Source organism: Panthera tigris, chromosome A2 (genome assembly GCF_018350195.1).
Source record: "Panthera tigris isolate Pti1 chromosome A2, P.tigris_Pti1_mat1.1, whole genome shotgun sequence".
Lineage (NCBI taxonomy): Eukaryota > Metazoa > Chordata > Mammalia > Carnivora > Felidae > Panthera > Panthera tigris.
In genome coordinates, this window is record NC_056661.1 from 1,310,889 (window position 1) to 1,333,796 (window position 22,908).

At 60.0% G+C, this 22,908-nt stretch overlaps 1 protein-coding gene across 5 annotated transcripts; it reads right to left on the reverse strand.

Moving 5' to 3' along the window:
* Nucleotides 1-7,045: 7,045 nt before the first annotated feature.
* On the reverse strand, nucleotides 7,046-22,586 carry MOB3A (MOB kinase activator 3A). Of its 5 annotated transcripts, XM_042977627.1 has the most exons (5): nucleotides 18,546-18,664; nucleotides 17,739-17,899; nucleotides 12,551-13,097; nucleotides 9,549-9,751; nucleotides 7,046-8,279 (listed from the first exon to the last, which is right to left on the reverse strand). In XM_042977627.1, the coding sequence occupies exons 3-5, from the start codon at nucleotides 12,969-12,971 to the stop codon at nucleotides 8,250-8,252; spliced, it is 654 nt and encodes a 217-aa protein (XP_042833561.1). In that variant the 5' UTR covers nucleotides 12,972-13,097; nucleotides 17,739-17,899; nucleotides 18,546-18,664; the 3' UTR covers nucleotides 7,046-8,249. The 5 variants fall into 5 exon arrangements, with proteins under 5 accessions (XP_042833561.1, XP_042833560.1, XP_042833559.1 ...); XM_042977626.1 differs by lacking the exons at nucleotides 17,739-17,899; nucleotides 18,546-18,664 and adding an exon at nucleotides 22,482-22,586; XM_042977625.1 differs by lacking the exon at nucleotides 17,739-17,899 and having other exon boundaries at nucleotides 18,546-18,648.
* Nucleotides 22,587-22,908: the final 322 nt, after the last annotated feature.

The following is a 22,908-nucleotide window of genomic DNA, read 5'->3' on the forward strand; positions in this document are numbered from 1 at the left end:
CGGCGGGTGGTGATGAGGTTTCTGTTAGGTGAGAATGTTCGGGAACTAGATAGAGGTGATGATTGCACAACTTTGCAAAGGTGCCAAATGCCACCGAACTGTTGACCTCGACTGGGTGACTTGTATGGCATGTCAGTGACACCTCAGTAGAGATGTTTGCCCACGGCAGAAGCCAGCGCGGCGGTGGTTTGTGATGGCGCGTGGTGACCGGGGACGAGGGGTTGACAGCACTGGGCGGGCGCGAAGGGCCGCCTGCTGCCCTGCTAACCCGGATGGGACGCACAGCAGATGACCGCAAGTGCCGGCCAGCGCCTGGCACGTTTCCTGGCCGCGGCGGGTCACCGCAGGCAAGGATCTGCGTGAACGCGGAAGAGGCCAGCGGGCGCGTGAGAGGCTGCCACGTTGCAGATCGAGAGCTGAGCTTTTGAACACGATTGGCAACAGGAGACCAGGCATTCGAGAAAACGCCTCGCTCGCAAGAAACGTCGGATCGTGTGCGCACAGACATGGCTGGGAGGGTGTGAAGTCGGCTGCGGTCTCCGCGCTCCCCAGCGACGCGGCGGGCACCGGCACCCCGGGTCAGGAACGTCCCCTACAGCCTTTGTATCTGGCGGTGGTTCTGCCCCAGGGGACCTTGTCCAGGCAGGGGCCACGTCTGCACATCTGTGGTCATCGCACTGGGGCTCCTGGCATCGAGGGGGTGGGGCCAGAAGTGCTGCTTGACCCCACACTGCCCAGGACGCCCTCCAGAGAAGGATCCGGCCCTGACCGTCGTTGGGGGTGGGGGTGGGGGTGGGGGAGGGGAAGGCAGACCCCGGTCTGGAGAGACTCTCCCCAGGTGGGTGCAGCAGGAAACATCTAGAATGTTCCAGCAGTACTGTCTCTTGGGATGAACGGCTGCAACTACCTCGTCTGGCCCAGTCTCTCTCTTGCTGGCTCTGATGAAGCATGAGGCCGTGTTGAAGTGGCCCATGTGGCAGGGAGCCGAGGGTGGCCTCTGACCGACAGCCAGCAAGAGACTGCAGCCCTCAGTCCTGTAACTGCCGGGAGCCGAATTCTGCCGACAACCACGGGACCTCAAGCAGGTGCCTCCCCAGGTGAGCCTCCGGGTGAAAACACTGAAAAGTAACTTTATTTAAAACAAAAAATTTTTTAATGTTTACTTATTTTTGAGAGAGAGAGAGACAGACAGACAGAGCATGAACGGGGGAGGGTCAGAGACAGAGGGAGACGCAGAATCTGAAACAGGCTCCAGGATCCGAGCTGTCAGCACAGAGCCCGACTCGGGGCCCGAACTCACGGACCGTGAGATCACGACCTGAGCCGAAGTCGGAGGCTCAACCAACCGGGCCACGCAGGCGCCCCGAGATTCTCCCGTTTCAAGTGCGCAGCTCGGGGCTGTCGGACACTCAGAGTTGTGCCCCCCTCATCACTGTGTGTCCATTTGGAAAGAACAAAGCGTGAAGATTTTGGTTTGCGTCTTACGTGAGGTTCTTCTGTGTTCGCGGGAGAATCAGTCTGTGTCTCTTGTGGCGTCGGGCGATGCCAAACTTCCGTAAGAGCCGGTAGTGGCTGTTTTCAGCTCTGTGGGGCTAGGGGTCCCTGTACAGACGCTTGGCTTTGCCACCGTAGCGCAGGGGCCCCCTAGGTCATAGGCAAATGAATGAGCGGAGCCGTGTGCCGATAAAACTTTATCTACCAAAACGGACAGCGGGCTCCATGCAGCCAATCCTGATGGGTGACTGATGTGTTTAATTTTGTTGTGAGCTAGTCTTGGGCGCTTGCTTTAAAGTGTTCATCCTTGCTGTTTTCCGAATTTTCGTTCTTTTGTAGATGATGTTTATCCTGTCTTTGTCTCTCTAGTTAATCTGAAGGGACATATATTAGTTTTCATTTTATTAGTGGCTAACTATCTGCGTGTACGTATAAGCATATTGAACTTAATTTTGCCAATATCATCATCTGTGAAATAGTATCTACGGATTCTGGCCTTAAAAACATGAATATATTCAGGGACACCGGGCTGGCTCATTCGGTGGAGCATGTGACTTGATCTTGGGGCTATGAGTTTGAGCCCCATGTCGGGTGTAGAGATTACTTAAAAATAAAGTCTTTAAGGGGCGCCTGGGTGGCTCAGTCGGTTAAGCGGCCGACTTCACCTCAGGTCACGATCTCGCGGTCCGTGAGTTCGAGCCCTGCGTCGGGCTCTGGGCTGATGGCTCAGAGCCTGGAGCCTGCTTCCGATTCTGTGTCTCCCTCTCTCTCTGCCCCTCCCCCGTTCATGCTGTGTCTCTCTGTCTCAAAAATAAATAAAACGTTAAAAAAAAAATTAAAAAAAAAGAAAAAAAATAAAGTCTTTAAAAAAAAAAAAAGAATAGATCCAATTAACATCGTCTGCAAATGTGAATCTCTGTCTAGAAATTGCAGGAGAATCAACTTAAAATTTAAGAAGCCAGTTACTGAATCAGTTCCAAAAGCAAGAGGCTTCCTATATATGTCAGACATAATCATTTAGAAAGTACAATGGGAAAAAGGACGTCATGGAAAAACATTCATAGTAACAACCAAAAATAACTGGGAATTAACTTTAAAAGAAACGTGCAGATATGAAATGTCCAGAACAAGCAAATATACAGAGACGGAAAGTGGATTCATGGTTGCCAGGGGCTGTGGAGTGGGATGGGGGTCACAGCTCATAGGGACAGTTTTTTTTGTTTTTTTTAGGGTGATGGAATATTCAAGAATTTGATGTTAATGGTCGCACAACTCTGAGTGCACTAACGACTACTGAATTCGTACTTTAAAATGGCGAATTTTACTTTTTTCTTTTTTTTAAGTTTTTTTCAAATTTTATTTTTAAACTTTTAAAATTTACATCCCAATTAGCATATAGTACAGCAATGATTTCAGGAGTAGATTCCTTAATGCCCCTCCCCCATTTAGCCCATCCCCCTCCCACACCCCCTCCAGTAACCCTCCGTTTGTTCTCCATATTTATGAGTCTCTTATGTTTTGTCCCCCTCCCGGTTTTTATAGTATTTTTGTTTCCCTTCCCTTATGTTCATCTGTCTTGTCTCTTAAAGTCCTCATATGAGTGAAGTCATATGATTTGTCTTTCCATCCCTGTAGTTGCAAATGGCAAGATTTCATTCTTTTGAATTGCCGAGTAATACTCCATTGTGTATATATACATGTATATATATATATATATATATATATATATATATATACATGTATATATACCACATTTTCTTTATCCATTCATCCACCGATGGACATTCGGGCTCTTTCCATACCTTGGCTATTGTCGATAGTGCTGCTATAAACACGGGGGTGCATGTGTCCCTTCGAAACAGCACACCTGTATCCCGTGGATAGATGCCTAGTGCAATTGCTGGGTCGCAGGGTAGGTAGTTCTCTTTTTAATTTTTTGGGGAACCTCCACACTGTTTTCCAGAGTGGCTGCACCAGCTTGCATTCCCCAAGATGGCAAATTTTAGAGTATGTCACGTGTATCATTTTTTTTCAGTAGGCACCATGCTCATTGTGGAGCCCAACACGCGGCTTGACCCTCACGAACCGTGAGATCATGGCCTGAGCTGAGATCAAGAGTCGGATGCTTAACTGACTGAGCCACGCAGGCGCCCCTCAATTTTTAAAATCATATGAAGAAAAGAGAAAGGAAAATGCACTGTGCAGAGGTGCTGAGTGCTGGAAATGACAGAGGGACGCGTGTGGCCGGGGTAAATGGAGAGATACGCGGGACCGTAGGGATCGACCTCTGTTCCAGAATGAACCTGGAACCACATTATTATGCAAATTAACCATTTTCACCAGAATCACAGAAGCAAGTTTTCTGGAACTGAAAGGAATTTTAAAGTCCATCGGCAATCTATACTTAGAATAGTCCAGAAGATATTAAAAAACAACAATGAGGAATTTATATTGGCAGATACAACCATTACTCTAACTTTACAAGGTACATTAAAATTGGAGCTGGAGGAAGCTGCTAGAAGACCCAGAAAGAGCCCCGTGTAAATACATAGCACTCCTGATCTGTGCGGAAGGGCCATGCTGTGCTGCAGTAGGGGTTCCTTGTTATTTAAAAAATAAAAATTCCGGAACGCCCGGGTGGCTCAGTGGATTAAGCGTCCCACTTCGGCTCAGGTTGTGATCTCATGGTTCGTGAGTTCGAGCCCCGCGCCGGACTCTGCGCTGACAGCCTGGAGCCTGCTTTGGATTCTGTCTCCCTCTTTGTCTGTCCCTTCCCTGCTCATGTTCTCTCTCTCAAAAATAAACATTAAAAAAAATAAAAATGTCTCTAGAGCCTTACCTCACACCATACGTGGAAATGAAACTCTCAAGTTTATCTAACGTTTAATATTTGAGAAAAGAAGAGGGGCACCTGGGTGGCTCAGTTGGTTAAGCATCTGACTCTTGGTTTTGGCTCAGGCCGTGATCTCACAGTTCCTGAGTTTGAGCCTTGCTTCAGGCTCTACACTTATAGCTCGGAGCCTGCTTGAGATTCTCTCTCTCCCTCTCTCTCTCTCTCCCCCTCCATGCTGTCCCTCTCTCAAAATAAATAAACATTAAAAAAAAAAAACCCAAAACAGACAGGGAGCCAGGGTGGCTCAGTCAGTTAAGCATCTGACTTTTGATTTTGGCTTAGCTCATGATTCACGGTTCAGTTTGTGAGATCAAGCCCTGATCAGGCTCTGTGCCAGCAGCTCGGAGCCTGCTTGGGATTCTCTCTCTGTCTCTCTCTGCCCGCCCCCCACCCCCCCGAACAAATAATAAATAAATAAACATCTACAAAATAAAAAAAGAGGAAAACCATGAAGAACCAGGAGAAAACAGAGGTGAATATTTACATAAAGGCCTCCCCAGCCCAAGTTTGTAAGCTTGTCACTAAGGGCAGAAAATGTCGAGGAAAAGAATGACCAAAAATGTGAAAGCTGGTAAAGAGAAGAAAAAAAAAAAAGTATGTGGAAATGATCATAAACAAAGTTAAACAAGAAACCAGGAGAAATTTGTGTAACGTATATGACAAATTATATGCAAAAAAGCTTTTATAAGCAAGTATTATTAAAGGGTCTCTACACCCAACATGTAAAGAGTTTTTAGAAACCAATAAGAAAAGACCACTTTCCAGGGAAAAAAAGGACAAAGGATATAAAATTGGCAATATAAACGGTCAACGTGCGGTGAGGGTGTTTTCCTATCAAATAGGTAATGACCCAGTTTGGGGAGGATGTAAGGAAGTGGGATCCCTGAACCTGTGTAGATGGGGATGTAAATTAGTGCCCCCTTTCTGCAGGGTACTCCACAACTCATCAAAATGTCCCCCAGGGTAATGCCCTCTGACACACACAGACACCAACCCTGGCATTTTACCTGTATCCACAATCGGGGATATTTATAAAGATCTGACTAGAGAATTTACTGTCGCCAAAGTCACGGCAACAACCAGGAGGCATCGGTTAACCGATGGGGCACCTGCACGGTGCGTGCCTGGGCTTGTCCACACCGCCTGTCCGCCTGCGTCACCCTGGGCCTGCCCCCGCTCCGTGGCCCCCACCTGCCTCTCCACTTGGTGGTCAAGACCAGAACCAGCATCTCGGTCCAGTGCGTCACGGTCGGTTTTTAGGACAAAGAAAGGATCCAAGTCATTCCCACCTTGACTTTGCTTCCACCTCAGGAATCGCTGCAAAGCAACAGGGCCTGGGGAGGCTCCGGCGAGGGCTGGTGCAACTAAGGAGGGGGTTCTGAGGGGTAGAGCCCGCCCCGGGGCGACTTCCAGTGACAGGGGCTCCTGATCTTCTGAGGTGGCCTCGCCCAGCTGTTCTCGAATTACCAGAACGTTCCTTCACGAACACCAGAGCTGCCTCCTGCGTCGTTTCCACGGGAATGATGTAGATTCCCGCCACTCCTAGGAGTCCCTGCTGGCCAGGAGGGGGCTCGGCCAGCGGTCTTGTCCGAGCAGTCCCGCCGTGCCCTCCCTCGTCCTCCCCGTCTGACCACATTTCCATGCCAACGCCTGCCCCCCATTACCTCTCCCGGCTGGACAGCTTCTGGGGTTTTGACGTGAACCACGCACCCCGTTTGGCCTCAGATTCCTGCGTTCCCAGCAGCCCGAGGCAGGGGGGGGGGGTCTTAAGGCCACACACGATGGTTCTCTGACGGTTCTGGGCTCAGAAGTCCTTACACCCAGGTGTGGGCAGGGCCGGTTCCCCCAGAACCCCAGGGTCATCCCGCCTCAGGGACCTTGACAAGGTCCCCTCTGTGCCATGAGGCGACAGGTCCCAGGACCAGGAAGGGGACATCTTTGGGGGTGATTACAAATGACAATAGCAGCTCCCAAATTTTTAGCTGTTTCTGGAAATTGTGGTGCATTTGCAAAGTCGATGGGTAAGGAGGCCATGGCTCCTTTAGAAGGTGTTTCCAGATAACGTGATTCCCGAGAAGCCGCTCAATTCCCACGGAGACAGCACGCCCTCTAGGGGCGAGAAGCCAGCCCTGCCCTGGTTCCTGCGCAGCCCTACCCACCGCCCCTTCGTCTGCTCCCACTTGCCAGAGACCCACGCCTGGGGGCCCCGGAACCGGGCACGTGCATTTGAGAGGGACCCCATCTTGCACAGAAGAAAGAGCAGTCGGGGTGAATGACTCAGGTGTCCGCTCAGAGCTGGCTGCCCAGAAAACTCCTGGCTGGTTCTGCCCTATCACGCTGCAGTGGGTTCAACATTTTCTGGCTCCTTCTCCCGCACAGCCGAAAGGCAGAGTTAAAATTGTGCCTAAGCACTGGCGACAACTGACGAAACAGAAACGGGGGACAGGGCACGTGCCTTCCCCACGGTTCTCAGCCTGCTTTCCGGGGACTTCCATCCTCCCACCCCACGAAATCCTAACTTCACCCATAGCCTGGGCGTCTGTTTACCTATCTGGGGCACTCTGGCGGGCCACCGGCCATCGTGACATCTGGGATCCCTCGCCCCTTGGGGATGAGGGCACCCTGGGGATAATGGCCGTGATGTGTCCCAACACCGCCAGGAAAATGGAAATGACCACCAGCAGCCGCGGGTACAAAAATGGCACAATTTATTCTGATGCTCGGGTGGGAACACCCGTGGGCGGGGAGGATGCAGAGGGTCCCTGCCACCGTCCCCGGCCTGGCCGCACGGCGGGAGCAGCTGGGAACCCTGGGGCGCACAGTGGTTCTGCGGTTTGGCTGTGGTCTTGCATTTGAAGGGGCGACATTCGACTGGACAGTTTCCTCGTCCTGGGAGGCTGTCTTGCCAGGCGCCCCCCTGAGCTGGGCCCCGGAGGCTTCCGGAAGGACCGAGGCCCGAGCTCTTGTTAATTGCACTTGTTCGGTGTCGGGTGACGGTGCCCCTCACGTCTGCGAGCATCCCAGACACCCAGAGGTACTGAGTCGGCACGGTCCACACTGGAAGGGCAGCCACGGCGAGAGGCCACGGAGCATGTGTGGGCAGGCAGAGGCACGAACTCGGGGCAGAATGGGGCTTCCCGCGGTCGCTTCGGTGCAGCCCCCGATGGGGCCCTGGCCACCCCTCCCAGGGTCCGTGGGAGACAGTGGTGGGATCCGGATCCCACAGCCACACAGGGCCACGCAAACAGAGGGTTTTGATGTGAAGCTGGCAGGCTCTGCAGAAGGACTAGTTCCAGCTACCATCTGGCAAGACTCAAAGATCCCGCCCAGGAGAGCGGTTCCAGGGGACTCATCCTGTGTTGTCCACACGGGAGAGGGGATATTTTTCTAAAGGGGGAGGCAGGCTCACGTATAGGAAAAGAAAAATCGTATCTTTCATGATCCACGAAGGGGCCCGGGGGGGCCGGGAGGCAGGCCGTGGGGTCCCTGTCGTACCTGTCGTGAAGCAGACACGGGGCTCCCAGGCGCCGGCTGCCCGCAGGGCACAGGTCCGTGCGGGCCCACTGGGCAAACGCAAGTGCTTTACAAACACAGTGGGTTTTCCCAGGTGCCCAACACATACAACCATGGAGTCCAAGTTCAATGCCGGCCGAGGAGACGGGCTCAAGGTGGCCAGACCCACGGCTGCTGCATCTGGGATCGGGGAGGACTCGACCCTGGCGCTCAGCGTAGCCACGACAGCATGGAGCTCCGATCACTTGCTGGGCTTTCTAGAAAGCATGGGCCCATGTTCCGGAGACGTGGCCCTCAGGCTAGGGTGTCCCCTGGGCACTGCCTCGGTGGCCGCAGGGCCGAGCGGCGCTCAGTGGCACATCCGTGCAGTCATTTCTTTCTGTTAAGAACGAGCGGAACGTCAGGTATCGAGACGAGGAGGACAGAAACCACACCCCAGAAAAGCAGATCCGGTCTCAAGGGACCCGCAGGCTTCATTTTACGCCAAACCGTACGAACAACGGAACAGATAACCGGGTGGGGGGGGGCCCAAGCCATTCTGTGAAGGGCCAAAAAGGCAGTGTTGTCGAGGGCGAGCGGCTGCAGCAACGCGTAAATGCTAAGGCACGAAGACATCTTGCCACGTTCTGCACGACGGCAAGACCCCGGGAGCCTCGGTGTGCAGGAGTAGCGGGCAGATCAGCACCAGCCCACGTCCTTTACACACAGCCTGGGGAAGTCTCGCTGGCCCCAGAAAGAACTGGAAGCATCGATACGGGAGAAATGATGAGGGTATCGAGGCACGAAGGCAAAAAAAAAAATCGGGGCACCTGGGTGGTTCACTCGGTTGAGCATCCGACTCTTGATTTCAGCTCAGGTCGTGAGCGTCTCGTGGTCGTGAAATCGAGCCCCACACTGGGCTCTGCGCTGACCGTGCAGAGCCTACTTGGGATCCTCTCTCTGCCCCTCCCCCACTTCCTCTCTCTCTCAAAATAAATATGTAAACATTAAAATGAACAAGCAAACAAACAAACAGCCTCCTTTAACCGTCTGACTTCAGCTCAGGTCATGATCTCTTGATTCGTGAGTTCGAGCCCCGCATCGGGCTCTGTGCTGACGGCTCAGAGCCTGGAGCCTGCTTCGGATTCTGTGTCTCCCTCTCTCTCTGCCCCTCCCCCACTCCCGCTCTGCCTCTAACTCAAAACGAATGAACATTAAAAAAAAAGAAAGAAAGAAAGAAAGAAAGAGAGAAATCATTGCTTGGTCTCCAGCCAGGCAGTGAGGACAAGGGTGGGGGAGACTGGGATGTCCGGGCCGGCCATCGGGCCGCTGGTGTTTGCAGGGTGACCTCCCCAGGGTCCCCGAGGGCATGGCAGCCGCATCCCCGCCATGCCCGCCAGCGGGGGGCACGGAGCAGCCAGAACCAAAAGTAAGCCCGGGGTGGGGGGTTGGGGGGGGGATGGTGGTCCCGTGTGCCTGCCAGGAACCCGAACGGCCCACTCCACTCGAGTGTCACTGCCTCACAAATTTGGGCCCGGGCCCAAAGAACCCCCCTCCGCTGACTTCGGGCTGTGGAGCCGCGGGCGCCGCCGCCAAGCCGGGCGTCTGGGCCCTGCGGACCAGCCCGGGACCCCGACGTCCCCCCGCCCGCCGGTCCCGGCCCGCTCACCAGCGGCTCGAGCTCCTTGGTGTCGATGAGGCCGAACTCCTTGACGAAGTAGTAAAAGTGCTTGTAGCAGGTGTTGACGTGCGCCTCGGAGCCCATCTGCGCGATGCGGTCGAAGTGGTGGATGTAGACGTGCACGAACACGCGGAACAGTCGCGACAGGATCTTCCTCACCACCTGCAGGAAGTTCTTGGGGAACGGCGTGCCTGTGGGCGGGGCGAGAGGCTCAGCGGGGCGGGGCGCCCACCTCCCCTTCCGGACCCCGCTTGGGTTCCGGCCCGTGGGCGCCAGCGGCGGGCGGGTTTCCGGTGAGGCTTCTGGTCCTTAGCGGACTCCCTGATGGGCTCCCGGTCCTCCTGCCCCCACCCCCGGTTCGTCTTTACCACGTCCTCTCGTTGGCCGGCACCGACGCTTCCTTGGGCCACGGTGGGTCGCGTCAGGCGCCCCCGCGTGCCCCTTCCACCCCCATCCGTTCACGTCCCTCCGTCCCGCGGCACGGACGGGGTGCAGCCAGCCCGGGCAGGTGCGTGCCCGGGACCGGAAAGAGCGAGGGGCCCCCGTCCCCGACGTGAGGGGCTAGCAGCCCAGGGAGAGGACGCACAGAGACGCCGCGCCCTGCGGGAAGCCCCCGTGTGCCGGGCGCACGTCCCCCAGGTGGACACACTGGCGCGTGCGGGATGCGGGTGCGGGAAAGCTCTCAGGACGGCGCCGCAGCGAGAGCGGGACGGCCAGCCAGCGCCCCACGCGGCAGGGCCCACGGGGCTGCCCTCTATCTGGAGACAAGTGGGAGGGACAAGGCTCTCTACGAGCGGACTGTGACCGGTGCAGCCTGACCCTGCGTGTCCCGGGTGCCGCCCTGCTTCCTCCCCTGTATCTGGGCCCAGGTGGCCTCTAGGGGCAGGGGAACGATGGTGCCGGCCCTCGGTCACGGGCAAGCGTCCGAGCGTGGTGAACGGGCCATTCCCGGCCGACTCTGTGGAGGCTTTGCTCAGGCTCACTGAGGCCTGTGCACGTTCCCCGTCCCTCGACTCTGGACGTGAAACCGAACGGTCTGTGGGTCCCTGCGGAGCAGATGCTTTCCTTGAAAGCCCCTGGAAGCCATGCGGTGGGACGGTCACCTCAAGGGCTGGCAGTCCCCACGCGCTGGGGCCCCTCGTAGTGGAAAGAGGCTTTAAGCTCAGAAGGAACATCAGGCCCACAGCAAGCGGACAAACGGAGCCCCGGGGAGCCTGGCTCGGCACCGAACCCACACGGGGCCAGGGTGTGAGGCCGCCCCGGCCCCCGCTGCGCCTCTGTCCTAGGATGGGAGCCGCCAAGGGTGCTCCTGGGTGAAGGGGGGCAGTTTAAAGCAGGCTGGTCTGGATGGGCCTGACACAGAATCTCCCAGGACTAAGCCGCACACGCTCCTGAGGACTCTCCCGTGGGGTGCAAACCCGGCCCTGTCTGTTCTTACAAATAAAGTGACACCGGGACACAGGTGCACCCGTTTGTTTATGAACCGCCCACAGCAGCTTTCGGTCTATGACACAGACGTGAGCCGTCAAGACACATACCGTGTGGCCGGCCAAGCCGGAGAGATTTACCAACTGGTCCCCACGAGGAAAAGTGCGCAACCCCTGGTCTGACATTAAGAGCACAGGCTGGTGGCTCGAGACCCAAGCGGACGCACAAGCGTGAACGGAACCCACACGGGAGCCAGGATGAAGCGTGAACCCCGTCCTTCCCTTGCGAAGCCACAAACCCAGCCCCAGGGGGCGCCCGGCACACGGGACACCACTCTGCGTGAAGCGTTTCCTCTGCCTGCCTGGCCAGGGCCCTGCAAGCCTCAGGGTGACGCTGGCCAGGCCGGACCCCCCACCCGATGTGACCGTGTGGGATGGGCCTGGGGCCCTGAGAGCCTGAAGCACAAGGGCCTGCGTGAGGCCTCAGGGTCCCACTGGACGGCTGCGAGGCACCTGCCAAGTTACTTTTCTCTGCCTCTCGTCGGTGTCCTGTTCGGTAAGCTTAGGAGTCACCTTCCGTGGGCGAGGGGCAGGCTTGGGGCCTCAAGCTCTAGGGTGCCGCCCCCCCCCCCCAAGGAGCGGGTGGGACCTGTTGGGGTCCCAGCAGGGCTGGCGGCCACAGTGACGGAGGGAGTGCACACGCGGAGGGGGCCCCGGGGGCCGGGCCTGAGACCTGTCTGCCCTGCTGCTGCTCGGGGATGCCGTGTCAACGCTGGTGGGGACAGTCGAAGCCGTGTCCCAGGGAGTCTCCCGGTGCCACTGTAACAAACTATCACCGGCCTGGCGGCTTAAATGCCGGAAGCCACAAGTTCCGAGTCTGTTGCTGGCCTGATATTGGTCAAGGTGCTGGAGGCACTGTTCCCTCCGGAGGCTCCGGGGTCAGTCCGCGTCCTTGCTGCCTCTGGAAGCCCACGACCCCTTCCCCCTTCCCCCTTCCTGGCTGCCACGCCACCTTCTCTCTCAAGTCGGATCTCACTCTGCCTCCTTCTCACAAGGGCCCTTGTGACGACACTCAGGCCGCAGCAGGGCGATCCAGAGTCATCTCCCATCTCAGGGTCCTTAACTTAAAGAACAATGTGCCCACCGCGCACGCAAACGTCCACAGAGGAAAGTGCCCACCGCGCACGCGCACGTCCACAGACGACCGTGTCCCCCGCGCACGTGCACATCCCTCGGCCGTGAGCAGGAGCGAGGCGCCCACCCCCGCTGCCCCGCGGACGGACCCTGAACACGACGCTCAGGGTGGGAACCAGACACGAGAGGCCACGCGTGTGAAACGTCCAGAACAGGCTCATCCACGGACAGGAAGGGGGCTCAGGGGTGCTGGGGGAGGGGGTACTGGGGGAGGGGGCTCCTTTCAGGGTGGTGGAATGTTCCAGAACCAGTTGTGGCACTTGCATAAATCTGCGAACATACTACGAAACGCCCCTGAAGTGCCCGCTTCAGACGGGCCGACCGTACGAACGCGAATCCTACCCGCCCGGCCCGGCTGCCCCGACTCACCAACGTGGGTGGGAAAGAGCTCCTCGTTGTTGATCTGCACCTCGATCCAGTCCATGAGCAGGTCCATGTAGCGGGGGGCCGACAGCGCCGTGGGCTTGCGGAACTGGTGCTCGTCTTGCCAGCGGTACTCGTACTTGGGGCCGCCGGACATGACCGGGCAGGACTGCTCCGTGCACTCGTCGCCGATGGTGCCGTAGATGAGGTTGACGCGGTTGAAGAAGTCCACCACGTGCACGGCCACCCAGTCGCTGAGCTCCTCGCCGGGGGGCAGCTGCACGGCCAGCTTCAGGTCGAGCCCCGCGTTCAGCGACGCCTGGGCCTTCTTGTGCAGCTCGAACCGCTGGGTGCCCGGCTCGAACTTGCGCTTGGGCCGGAAAGTCTTGTCCTTGTTGAAAACTTGCTTCAGGAAGGGGTTGGACATGGTGGCCCCGTGCCCGGCCCGTGCTCCCCGGCGAGGCCTCTGCACAGTGGCCCCGGGCAGGGCGCTGCTGTCAGCCGCGGGGACGGGGGACTGGAGATTCGCGGCGTCCCCGGCCTCGCCCGAGATCTGGAACACAGAAAGGGGAGAAGGGTCACCTGTTTCTGGAAACCCTCTTTCGGAAGCACAAGGGGCTGGATCGGGAGGCCCCCAAGACTCGTGGTTTTCAGTTTCACGGAGAGGGCGCCGGTGGACACAATGGTCCGCCACCTCAGCAGAAGGCGCTGAGGCAAAGCCCCCAACGAGCCAGGGCTGGCGGAGTCCCGCTGTACAGCGGGAGGGGTCGTGTGCAAAGCCGCGCAGCGGCCAACGGCGACCGCAGCAGGTCAGTGGTGGCCAAGGGCGAAGGGAGGTCTCCATCCCTGGGACCTGCAAACGGACCTTATTTGGAAAAAGGTGCTTTGCGGAGGTGATTGAGCATCTCGGGACGCGCTCCTCCTGGTTATCCAGGTGTCCCTAGTCCGATAACGGCTGTCCTCGCAGAAGGACACGCGGACACACGGGAGAAGGCTGCATGAGGATGGAGGTCAAGGGGGGGCACCAAGGATTGGCCAGCACCGCCAGGGCCAGGAGAGAGCGGGGAGCAGACCTCACCACCCTGAGGGCATGCGCAGAAACCGCGCTCCCGATGGACGGACGGGAATTCTGGGGGGACACGCTGCCCCACAGGGCCTGCCTAAGAGGCCCGGGCGAGCCCGTCTGGGTCCTGTCTGTCCAAGCTGGGACCAGGATGGGTGCCCACTGGCTTCTGGGGACGCGGCCCTGCCCAGGGCGGTGAGGGCCCTACTCCCCCTACTCTTCCAGCCTCTCTCTGTGCTCCGTGTCCTGTTACCTGGGACAGTACACGCCCCCCGTCAGGGAGTGGGACAGAGCGCAATGGAGCACGTGAGGCCGGGTGCTCATGCGGGACACAGTCACCATGCTGTGCCTGGCACTGCCCATCACCCCACACTGTCCCGGGAGCGAAGGCCGGGCTGCGATGGGGGAGGCCGGGTGCCAGAGTGGCAGGCGGGGCCGGGGTCCTGGGAGTCACCAGACAGAAGGCGCAAAAGGGGAAGCCCGGGGAGAGGCGGAAGTGCCAGGCCCCGCCCTGCGGCCCCGCCCTGCGGCCCCGCCCTGCGGCCCCGCCCTGCGGCCCCGCCCTGCGGCCCCGCCCTGCGGCCCCGCCCTGCGGCCCCGCCCTGCGGCCCCGCCCTGCGGCCCCGCCCTGCGGCCCCGCCCTGCGGCCCCGCCCTGCGGCCCCGCCCTGCGGCCCCGCCCTGCGGCCCCGCCCTGCGGCCCCGCCCTGCGGCCCCGCCCTGCGGCCCCGCCCTGCGGCCCCGCCCTGCGGCCCCGCGTATCCCTCCTCCATTTGCTGCCTACAAGTAACCGTTTAGGACTTCACTGCAAATGCCCACCCCCGCCAGCTTCTCCTTTACTTAAACTGGGGGGGGGGGGGGGGGAGGCTCGTTCCTCTGACTCCACCCCTCAAGATCCAGCACGTAGCTCTAGGAAAGTACCACAGACTCAGGGCTCCTAACAGCCCAACCGTGGTATCAGAAAGTTCTAGAGGCTGCAGGTCCGAAACGGCCCTCCTGGGAGTCCTCGCCTTTCCCGGCTTCCGGGGCGTCACATCTTCGGCCATCAGCCCACATGGCTCTGGCCTCTGCTTCCCTCATCAAGCCCCCTTCTGCAGGGACCCCACTCACCCCCCAGCCCCCACGGCGGCCCCCACAGAGAACGTGCACCACGGGCACTACCTGTCCGGGTGCAGAGGTCCCCAGACTCCTGGAGAACCCGGATGAGTGCACACAGCGGCCCGGGATGCAGGGAGGGTGACCCAGACGGCGGGCTGGCAATGGGGGGCTGGCAATGGGGGCACCTGGGCTCCCAGCAAACACTTAGAGCTGTCATGGCTCCACCACGGCCTGTGGCCCTCTGTTGCCGGGATGTGGGAAGAAGGGGCCTCCCGGGACCCTGGGCCCTGACAAGGCGCCCCCGGAGCCGGCGACTGCATTTCTGGGGCCACGTGCGGCCTGAGCACCTGCCTCGCCAGAACTGGGCCGACTCTGTGCCCGCTGTGGCCGAGCTGGGAGCCCCAACTGAGCGGTTTGGGCCGTGTGGACTCTCGGCCACGAGACTTAAAGAGAGATTGCTCGCAGCTGAAGGGCGCCAGCACCCAAGCATAGCCTCGAGAGCTGGTCCTTCTGCGGCCACCGGGGGCCAAATGGGAGGTGGCAGCAGAGATGGAGGGACCCCACTGCCACCCTCCCGCCTGCTCACAGCTGCCCAACCCGGCCAGCGTCGGCCTTGTCCTCGGTGTGTCCCCAGGGCCTGCTCCCGGGGCTGAGGCAGCACCTGATGTGCAAGAGCGTGAAGCAGGCTCCCTGCCCTGGTGAGTGGGCAGGAGACGGTGGGAAGGATAAGGGCCTCCAAAAGTGTCCCCGTCCTGGTTCTGTGACCGGGAACCTGTCACTTCACGTGGCAGAGAGGACCCTGTCAAGGCCCCTGAGGCGGGGGTGACCCTGGGTGCCCCAGGGGCCCAGCGTCCTGGCGAGGTCCTCACGAGAGGGAGGCAGAGAGATGGGCAGACCCCGTGCTGCTGGCCGGGAGGATGAGGAGGGGCCACGGGCCCAGGATGCGGGGCCTCTGGAAGCCAGAGAAGGGGGGGAAGGGGGCTCCCTGGGGCCCGGGAGGGGGGGGCAGCCCTGCCCACGCCTGGGTGTTAGAACTTTCCAGCCCAGCCCTGCCCACCCCACTTTGAACTCACGACCTCCAGAACTGTGAGATGACAGAGGTGTGTGGCTCCAGGCCACGGAATCTGTGGTCACTTGCTGCAGGGGCCCCAGGAGACTCAGGAGCCACCAGCTAACAGGCCCTGTGGAGTTTCATAACGAGCCTGGGCACAGCGACTCGCTGCTGACGACACCGCGGCAGCCCAGCCTGGCTACCCGTGGGCCCGGGCCCTTCCTGGCTGCGGTGTGGCTGGCAAGGCCTCCCACCCTCTGCGTGGACAGGCAAAGCCCCACCACTCCTCTGGGCCCAGGTGAGCCGCGCTCAAGGCGCAGGAACCGCGCAAAACACAGAAGGTGAGCATCAGGGTCGCAAGAGCTGACCGGAGACAGCGGGGTCAGAGGGACGGAGAAACCAGTGCTCCCACAACAACAGCCGTCACCACAAAGCCCGTCACCAGCGCCAGCGAGGACGGGCAGACCGGAACCCTTGGGCCTGGCCAGTGTGCGCGTAGAAGGCAGCGACCACCGGGGACAACAGCCCAGCACGGGGCTGCCCCGGGGCCTAGCGATGCCTCTCAGATCCACGGGCAAGACAGGCGACAACACGCGCGCACACGAAACATACACGCGTGTTCGCGGCAGCGCAATTCAGAACGTTCACCAAAAAGTGGAAACAACCCAAACGTCCATCAACGGGTGACCACATGAACCAGCTGGGTCTGCCGCGCACGTGCACGTCCTTGGCTGTGAGCAGGAGCGAGGCGCCCACCCCGCCGCCCTGCGGACGGACCCCGAACACACGATGCTCAGGGAGGGAACCGGACACGAGAGGCCACACGGAGTGTGAGTCCGCGGGTGTGAAACATCCAGAACAGGCCCATCCAGGGACAGGAAGGGGGCTCGTGGGGGCTGGGGGAAGAGTGGGGGTGACGGCTGATGGGGACCGGGTTTCCTATGGGGTGATGGAATGTTCTGGAACCAGAGGAGGTGCCTGCACAGCCTTGTGAACTGAAGACACAGGGCTGTGCGCTGTTGATGAGTGGGCGTAAGGCACGCGGATGTTATCTGAGAAAGGGGGGGGCACGGGCAGGCCTCTGTCCGGGGCCCTAAACGGCTGAAGCGTCCCTGTTCGCTCGCACCGAGGCCGGCGTGGCTTGTAACCTCCGCTCACGGGGCCCTGGAGCAGCCACCGAGAGGCACAGAGAGTAGACGGTGCTGGGACGACTGGAAGGAGGGAGGTCCCGTGATGACCCCCGGCCAGTGGCTCGAGGCGCCTGTGCTCTGACAAGGACACGGGGCGACAACGGAGAGAAGCGCATCCGCTTCCCTCCCCAGGGTGGCCCGGGGGCTCTGGCACCATCGACGCTCCCGGCCGCCTTGGTGGATTCGGCTTTACGGTCACCCCCAAGCAGTGCAGCACCGACAGCGGGCCGACCGGGTCTCCCTGGGGCACTGTGGGGTGGCATCCCCGCCCCCCGTCGTGACGAGGGTCCCCTGGGGGCCGAGTCACCTCGGGCGAGACCCTGGATTAGAAGACCATGTCTCCGTACTGCCTGGTCAACGATTACTTAGGTCGGAGTTTCCATCCTGGCGGCGGGTAGGGGGAGGGGCCAGAGCTGGCCCCCTGGGCTGTGGGTGAAGCCACCACCCTTTCTGCCCAGCCGCGTGCCGCCACGACGGGCCCCCTCTCCATTATTCGGGCCTCTGCCGGCCTAACCCAAAGCCAGTGCCAGCCCCCCTCCGGGCCGGGGCCGGTCCCCACTGCGGCCCTGTGAAGCCTGCACAGAACCGGTGTGGCTGGGGCAGCCGACCCTCCCTGGTTCCAGCGGGAGGGCCTGGGCGGTGGGAAGGTGGTGCCTCAGAGGACGGGGCGCAGCCACACCCACCCCGACCCTCTGTCAGACCAGCCGTGTGCCCCTGGTGGGCCTGTGCTGGACACGCCGGTGCGGAACCCGCTCCCCGCCTACGCCCAGTAACGCCCAAGCGGCCTGCACACCTGCCCGGGGGGGTCGCGCTGCAAACCTGGCCGCTCTCAGGCCCCTCTGGGGACAGGTCAAGGGACAGGAATCCCCTGTGGGCCACCTTCTGCTTCTCTGACGACGCGGCTTAAATACTTCCTCGTTCGAGGTCTGTCTTCAACCTGCAGACTCCCTTCCGCTTGAGGAGACAGGGTGGGGGTTATGTCCAGCCAGACGGGGGCCACCGCAGCCCCTCCTGTGGGTCGCCTGATTCCCCGGCTCCTTATTCACCGCGGCTAAGCTACGCCCCGGACAGCAATCCCGGGGGGGCGAGAGAAACACAGCCCGCCAGTGCCCTGTTGTCGCTTTTTACCTGGGGCCTCCCGGGGATGGCTCTGGGAGTTTAAGCTGAGACCCTGTCACCTGGGGACACAGGACAGAAGCACGCCGTGTGACATGGGAGTGCGGCCTCAGGGGTACTGCAGGACGGTGGTCTGTCTGCACGCCTTCGTGCCACGGACCAGACGCACACGGGGATGGTTCTGGAAGGTGGGGCGGGGCAGGGCAGTGGGGGGCTTACAGGGCTCCTGCCTGCTTTCGTCTCTTCTCAGGAAGTGGGAAGGTTTTTTAAGTGGAAGCAATGATTTCCTAAAAAACTTCCCTTCTACCCTCAGGATGGTAGAATTCCCCTCAAAAGCAAACAGCTTTCTCTCAGGAACACATGCACCCCCCTCCCGACCCCCGGCCGAGGGGCGGCGGCCCCCAGAAGGTGCCTTTGCCTTGAGGGGCGGCAGGAGCCCAGGGTGCCGGGGAAGCCCCCCCACCGCCGCCCCTGGTCCCATTACCAGCTCTTCCCGGAACACCTCCGCGGTTGGCGCAGGGGAGGGTGGGGCAGGGGATTCGGTGCTAAAGGCTCCGGGGGCTGTCCTGGTGCTTCCCACAGACGAGATGTGGCGGTGCTCAGAAACTTCTAGACTGAGGAAGGTAAGCCGACAAACTCCCCCGCCCCTACGCACACCCTCCTCACCCCCCCTTTTATTCTGAAAACCAAACACAACACAGTCCCTCTAAGCATCCCCTCCCCCGCCCCCGCCTCGCAGAGGCCCAGAGCTGCGGCTGCCGCTTCCTTCCGGTGCCCCCACACCCTGCCCTGGCCCTGGCCCTGACATGCCGCCGTTAAGGGGACCCTGCCCTGGAGCTGGGGCTCCAGACAAACGAGCCCCAGCCTCAGAGGTCGGTCCCGTATGTTCCAGATCAGCAAACCCCGGCTCCCGGCCCAGCGGCTGAGGTTCGGCTGGAAGGTGCTGGAAGCCCAGGCTCTGTCCTGTCAAAGGCCACACCCCCCGGCGCTGTCTTCTCAGTGTCCCCACCGCTGGCTGAGTGGGAAGGCCACCTGCCGTCCTGCAGGACTCACACAAAGGTGGCCCCAGCCCCCCGCCCCCCCGGGGTGTGCGGCTTTGCTGGCATCCAGCCCTCATGTCTTTGTTTTCGGGGCCAAGTTCCCCAACTTGTCCTGCAGGAAGTGGTTTGCAGAGATCACTCCAGGCCGGGTGCCATCGAGGGGTTCTATATACTCCCGCCCTCCCGGTAGTTCTTTTATGGTTTAACCAATTGTGATATAGTTCACACGTAAGTAACTTATAGTACACAATTCAACGGTTTTTAGTAAGATCGTAGAATAGTGCAATCATCACCACTAATTCCAGAACGTTCTCATCACCTCAAAAGACTGCCCATCAGCAGTCACTCCCCATCCGTCTATCATGGGTGGAATCGTGTCCCCCCCCAAACGGATGTTCAAGCCCTAACCACTGGCACCTGTGAGTGAGCCCTTGTTGGGAAACTGGAATCTTTGCAGATGTCAAGATGAAGTCATACCGGACAGGGTGGCCCTAAACCCAAGGACACACATCTTTACGAGAACCGGGAAATCCGGACAAACACTCGGAGAAGTCGGCCATGTGACCGTGGATGCGTCGGCAAGCCGAGGGACGCCCAGGATGGCCTGTGACCCCCAGGAGCTGGGAGAGGCAGGAAGGGCCCTTCCTGGAGCTTTGAGGGGCAGATCGTAGGGCAAGTAGGAGGCGGGCCGGGGATCTGAGCCCAGGACTCCCGCGCCCACTGCCTGCGCTTGGGGGGTGCTGGGTGCACTGGGGCCGCCGCGGACGCTGGGCCTCTCCCGCCACAGAGGCAGATATACAAGGACTGTGATGAAACCGTGTCCCCTGGGGACAGAAAGCACAGTGTGACAGAGACCAGGGGTGGCTGTCTGCTCAGGAGCCACGCCTCTTCCTTCTAGGCCTCCGCCTGAGGTTTCAAGGGGCCCTTTCATTGAGCAGAGGCCCGCAGGTCAGCAGGGGAAGCCGCTCCGCTCCCGTCCCGACGCAGACTCCACTAGCTGGCTGACCAAGCTTCCTTTTAACGTCAGGATGCTCAGGATGTGGACTGGACTCTGAGAAGACCCTGGTCTGAAACGGACACAGTGCGTCCACAGCAGGCCAGGCCCATCCACTCACAGGTGGCGCTCTCTCCAGGGTGCTGTGCCTAGCTCCCAGCTGTGCCAGGGTCTCGCCTGGGGCCGCTCCGGCTCCAGGGACAGTGGGCCATGTCTGGAGACGTCTGTGGCCGTCACGACTGGGGTGTTCCTGGCATCGAGCATCGAACGGTGCTCAGCCCCCACAGCGCCCGCGCACCCCCAGAGTGACCCAGTCACAGTTCTTATTTTGAACTCAGGAGACACAGAAACGCCCGTCTCCTTCCCAGAATCTGGCTTCTGACGTTGGATTCCCCTTTTTCGCTTAAGCAATCCGGACCTCGAAATTCTAGGAAATCAGGAACAGGGCCCTCCAGCTGGGGCGTGTCTAAAACTTCCCAGAGTAAAAGCCCAACTTCTAAGCCGGCTGCCTGGGGAATTTTTGTAAAACCCCCACTTTATGAAGTGCTGGGGAAGGGAGAACAGCGCCCGGAAACATGATTAAAGGCTGACTTTTCACTGAGCTGTCTTGGCTTTGGGGCATATGTACGTACGAAACAAAGAGACTTAAAACTGTTCAGAAAAGATTCAGGAACTGCACTGGCATCTCTGAGAAGCCCCTGAGGGACTAAAATAACCACTTTTGCTTCTGCTGAGACAGAGGGAGGCGCACCTAGAATTCAACCCGTCAGGTTACTAAGGGCGTCTGGTACTCGAACACCATGCTGGGCGGTGTGCGGGGTAAAGTTGGTAACGGCGCTCTGTCCTTCACGAAAGTTCAAGTAAAAAGTAAGCCATCGAGCCGCACAGAGACACGGGGGAGCCTCAGACGCACAGCACTCGGTGACAGAAGGCAGGCTGAGGAGGCGACACACGGGGTGGTTCCCAGTCCGGGATGCTCTGGACGAGGCAGGACCGCGGAGGCACGGCTGCCGGGGTGGGGGAGGGTGAATGGGAGGAGCACAGGAGTTTCGGGGCCGCGGGTCTACTCCGGACGACACCGTGGTGGTGGGCAGGTGTCCGTGACATTCGTCCGAACCCACGGGGTGTGCCGCACCGGGAGCGACCTCGTGTCCGCTGTGGACCGTGGTTCGTCACGTTCGGTGCTGGGTGGGGATGTCGATAATGGGGCCGCCGGTGCGTTTATGGGGAAAGGGAGTCTATGGGAATTTCCTGTACCTTCCACTCAGTTTTGTTGTGAGCCTAAAGCTGCTCTAAAAAAATAAACTCGACTTAAAATTATGAGTAAGGTTGATTCGATTACGATCCACCAAGCATTTGGTTAAATCTTCCAGTAGTTTACTCTATTTAGGAAGCACCTAAAGCCACAGAGGACAACGAATCCTGGGGAACAGGAGTTGGATACCCATCTGCGGACAGAATGTCAGAAAAAGCACTAGAAATGTGACATCTGCCACAGGCATAGTTTCGAATTTTCCAGGAGCCTCAGTGAAAAGCGAAAAAGTGAAAGGAAGCAGGTGAAGTCGCCGTTAATACCGTATGGCATTTAGCCCCCAAATGCCAAATACCATCTCGACACCTGACGGACACAGAAAACGTCACAGACCCATTTTGCTCTTTGCTGTTAAACATACTTTGTTTCCAAGACTTGTATTTGGCACGTGCGACACACCCCAGGTTGCACGAGGTGCGTTCCAACTGCACACTGGCCACACATGGCCAGCGGCTGTGGCACCGGGAGCCCGAGGGGTGAATGAGAGAGGAAGCCACGTGTGGGGAGACTGGAGTGATGCATGGCTGTTGTCTGAGGTGGGTGCCCCCAGCAGGGAGGGGAGGAGGCGGGCGCCCGAATGGGGCAGGGGGAGCGGGCGTAATCTGTAGATTACAGACCACCCGCCAGGCGACCCCAAACACGCAGGCGCAGGGGTTGAGCAGTCAACTCGGAAGCACGGGGGTCAGGACCTGGGGGAGACTGCAGGGCCCTGTCCCGATGTTGGCCAGGCCTGGGACCTTGGTTACCACTCCCCGCTGAACCTGTAACCGGGCCAATAGGAGCCCCCGAACTTTGTGTGGGGTGGAAGAAGGCAGGAATGAGGAAGCAGCTGGCCGGGACCATGTGTCCAGAATCAAGTCCACAACCAGAAAGTGCAAGTGGACTCGCGGGGTGTGCGATATGCAAAAGTTCACGCCCATCGTACCTCTCCCATCCGCTGCTCCCCGGGGACCCCGCCTCCCCGCCGCCCGCGTCCGCCGCTCCCCAGGGACCCGGCCTCCCCACCGCCCGCGTCCGCCGCTCCCCAGGGACCCGGCCTCCCCGCCGCCCGCGTCCGCCCCTCGGAGGACCCACCTGCGGTCTCACGCCCCCACCGGTCGAGCGGGTCTCGCGCCTGCCCCGCGTCCGGCGTCTTCCGTCCGGTCCCCTCCGCCGCCCAGGAGGAACAGCGCCCGCGGCCCGCCCCCGCCGCCCCGCCCAGCCAGGTCCACTTCCGCTACCGGCCTAGGCCTCCCCGGAAGCGGAGCCGAAGGGGCCGAGGCCTAGAGCGGGGGGAGGGGAATGCTCCCCGCCGCTGCGCTCTCTGTTGCCGGGCAACCGGAAACGGGCGGTGACGTCATTGGCCCGGGCCAGGGGCTCAAGGCCGACCGGCGGAGCTGGCGCAGTGCCAGGAGCGCGAGCGGGTCCGCGAGACAGGGCCAGCCCAGAAGGAAGAGCGTGCGCGTGCGCGTGCCGTGCGCGCAGGCAAGGGGCGCGGCGTGGGGGCGGGGCCGGAGGCGGG

Excerpts from the sequence above, each read along its gene's own strand:
- MOB3A (XM_042977626.1), bottom strand. The coding sequence starts at position 12,971 with ATGTCCAACCCCTTCCTGAAGCAAGTTTTCAACAAGGACAAGACTTTC. Across the intron at positions 9,752-12,550 it reads GCTCTTTCCCACCCACGTTG|GCACGCCGTTCCCCAAGAAC; the intron begins GTGAGTCGGGGC and ends CCCCGCCCACAG. Across the intron at positions 8,280-9,548 it reads CCAAGGAGCTCGAGCCGCTG|AAAGAAATGACTGCACGGAT; the intron begins GTGAGCGGGCCG and ends CGTTCTTAACAG.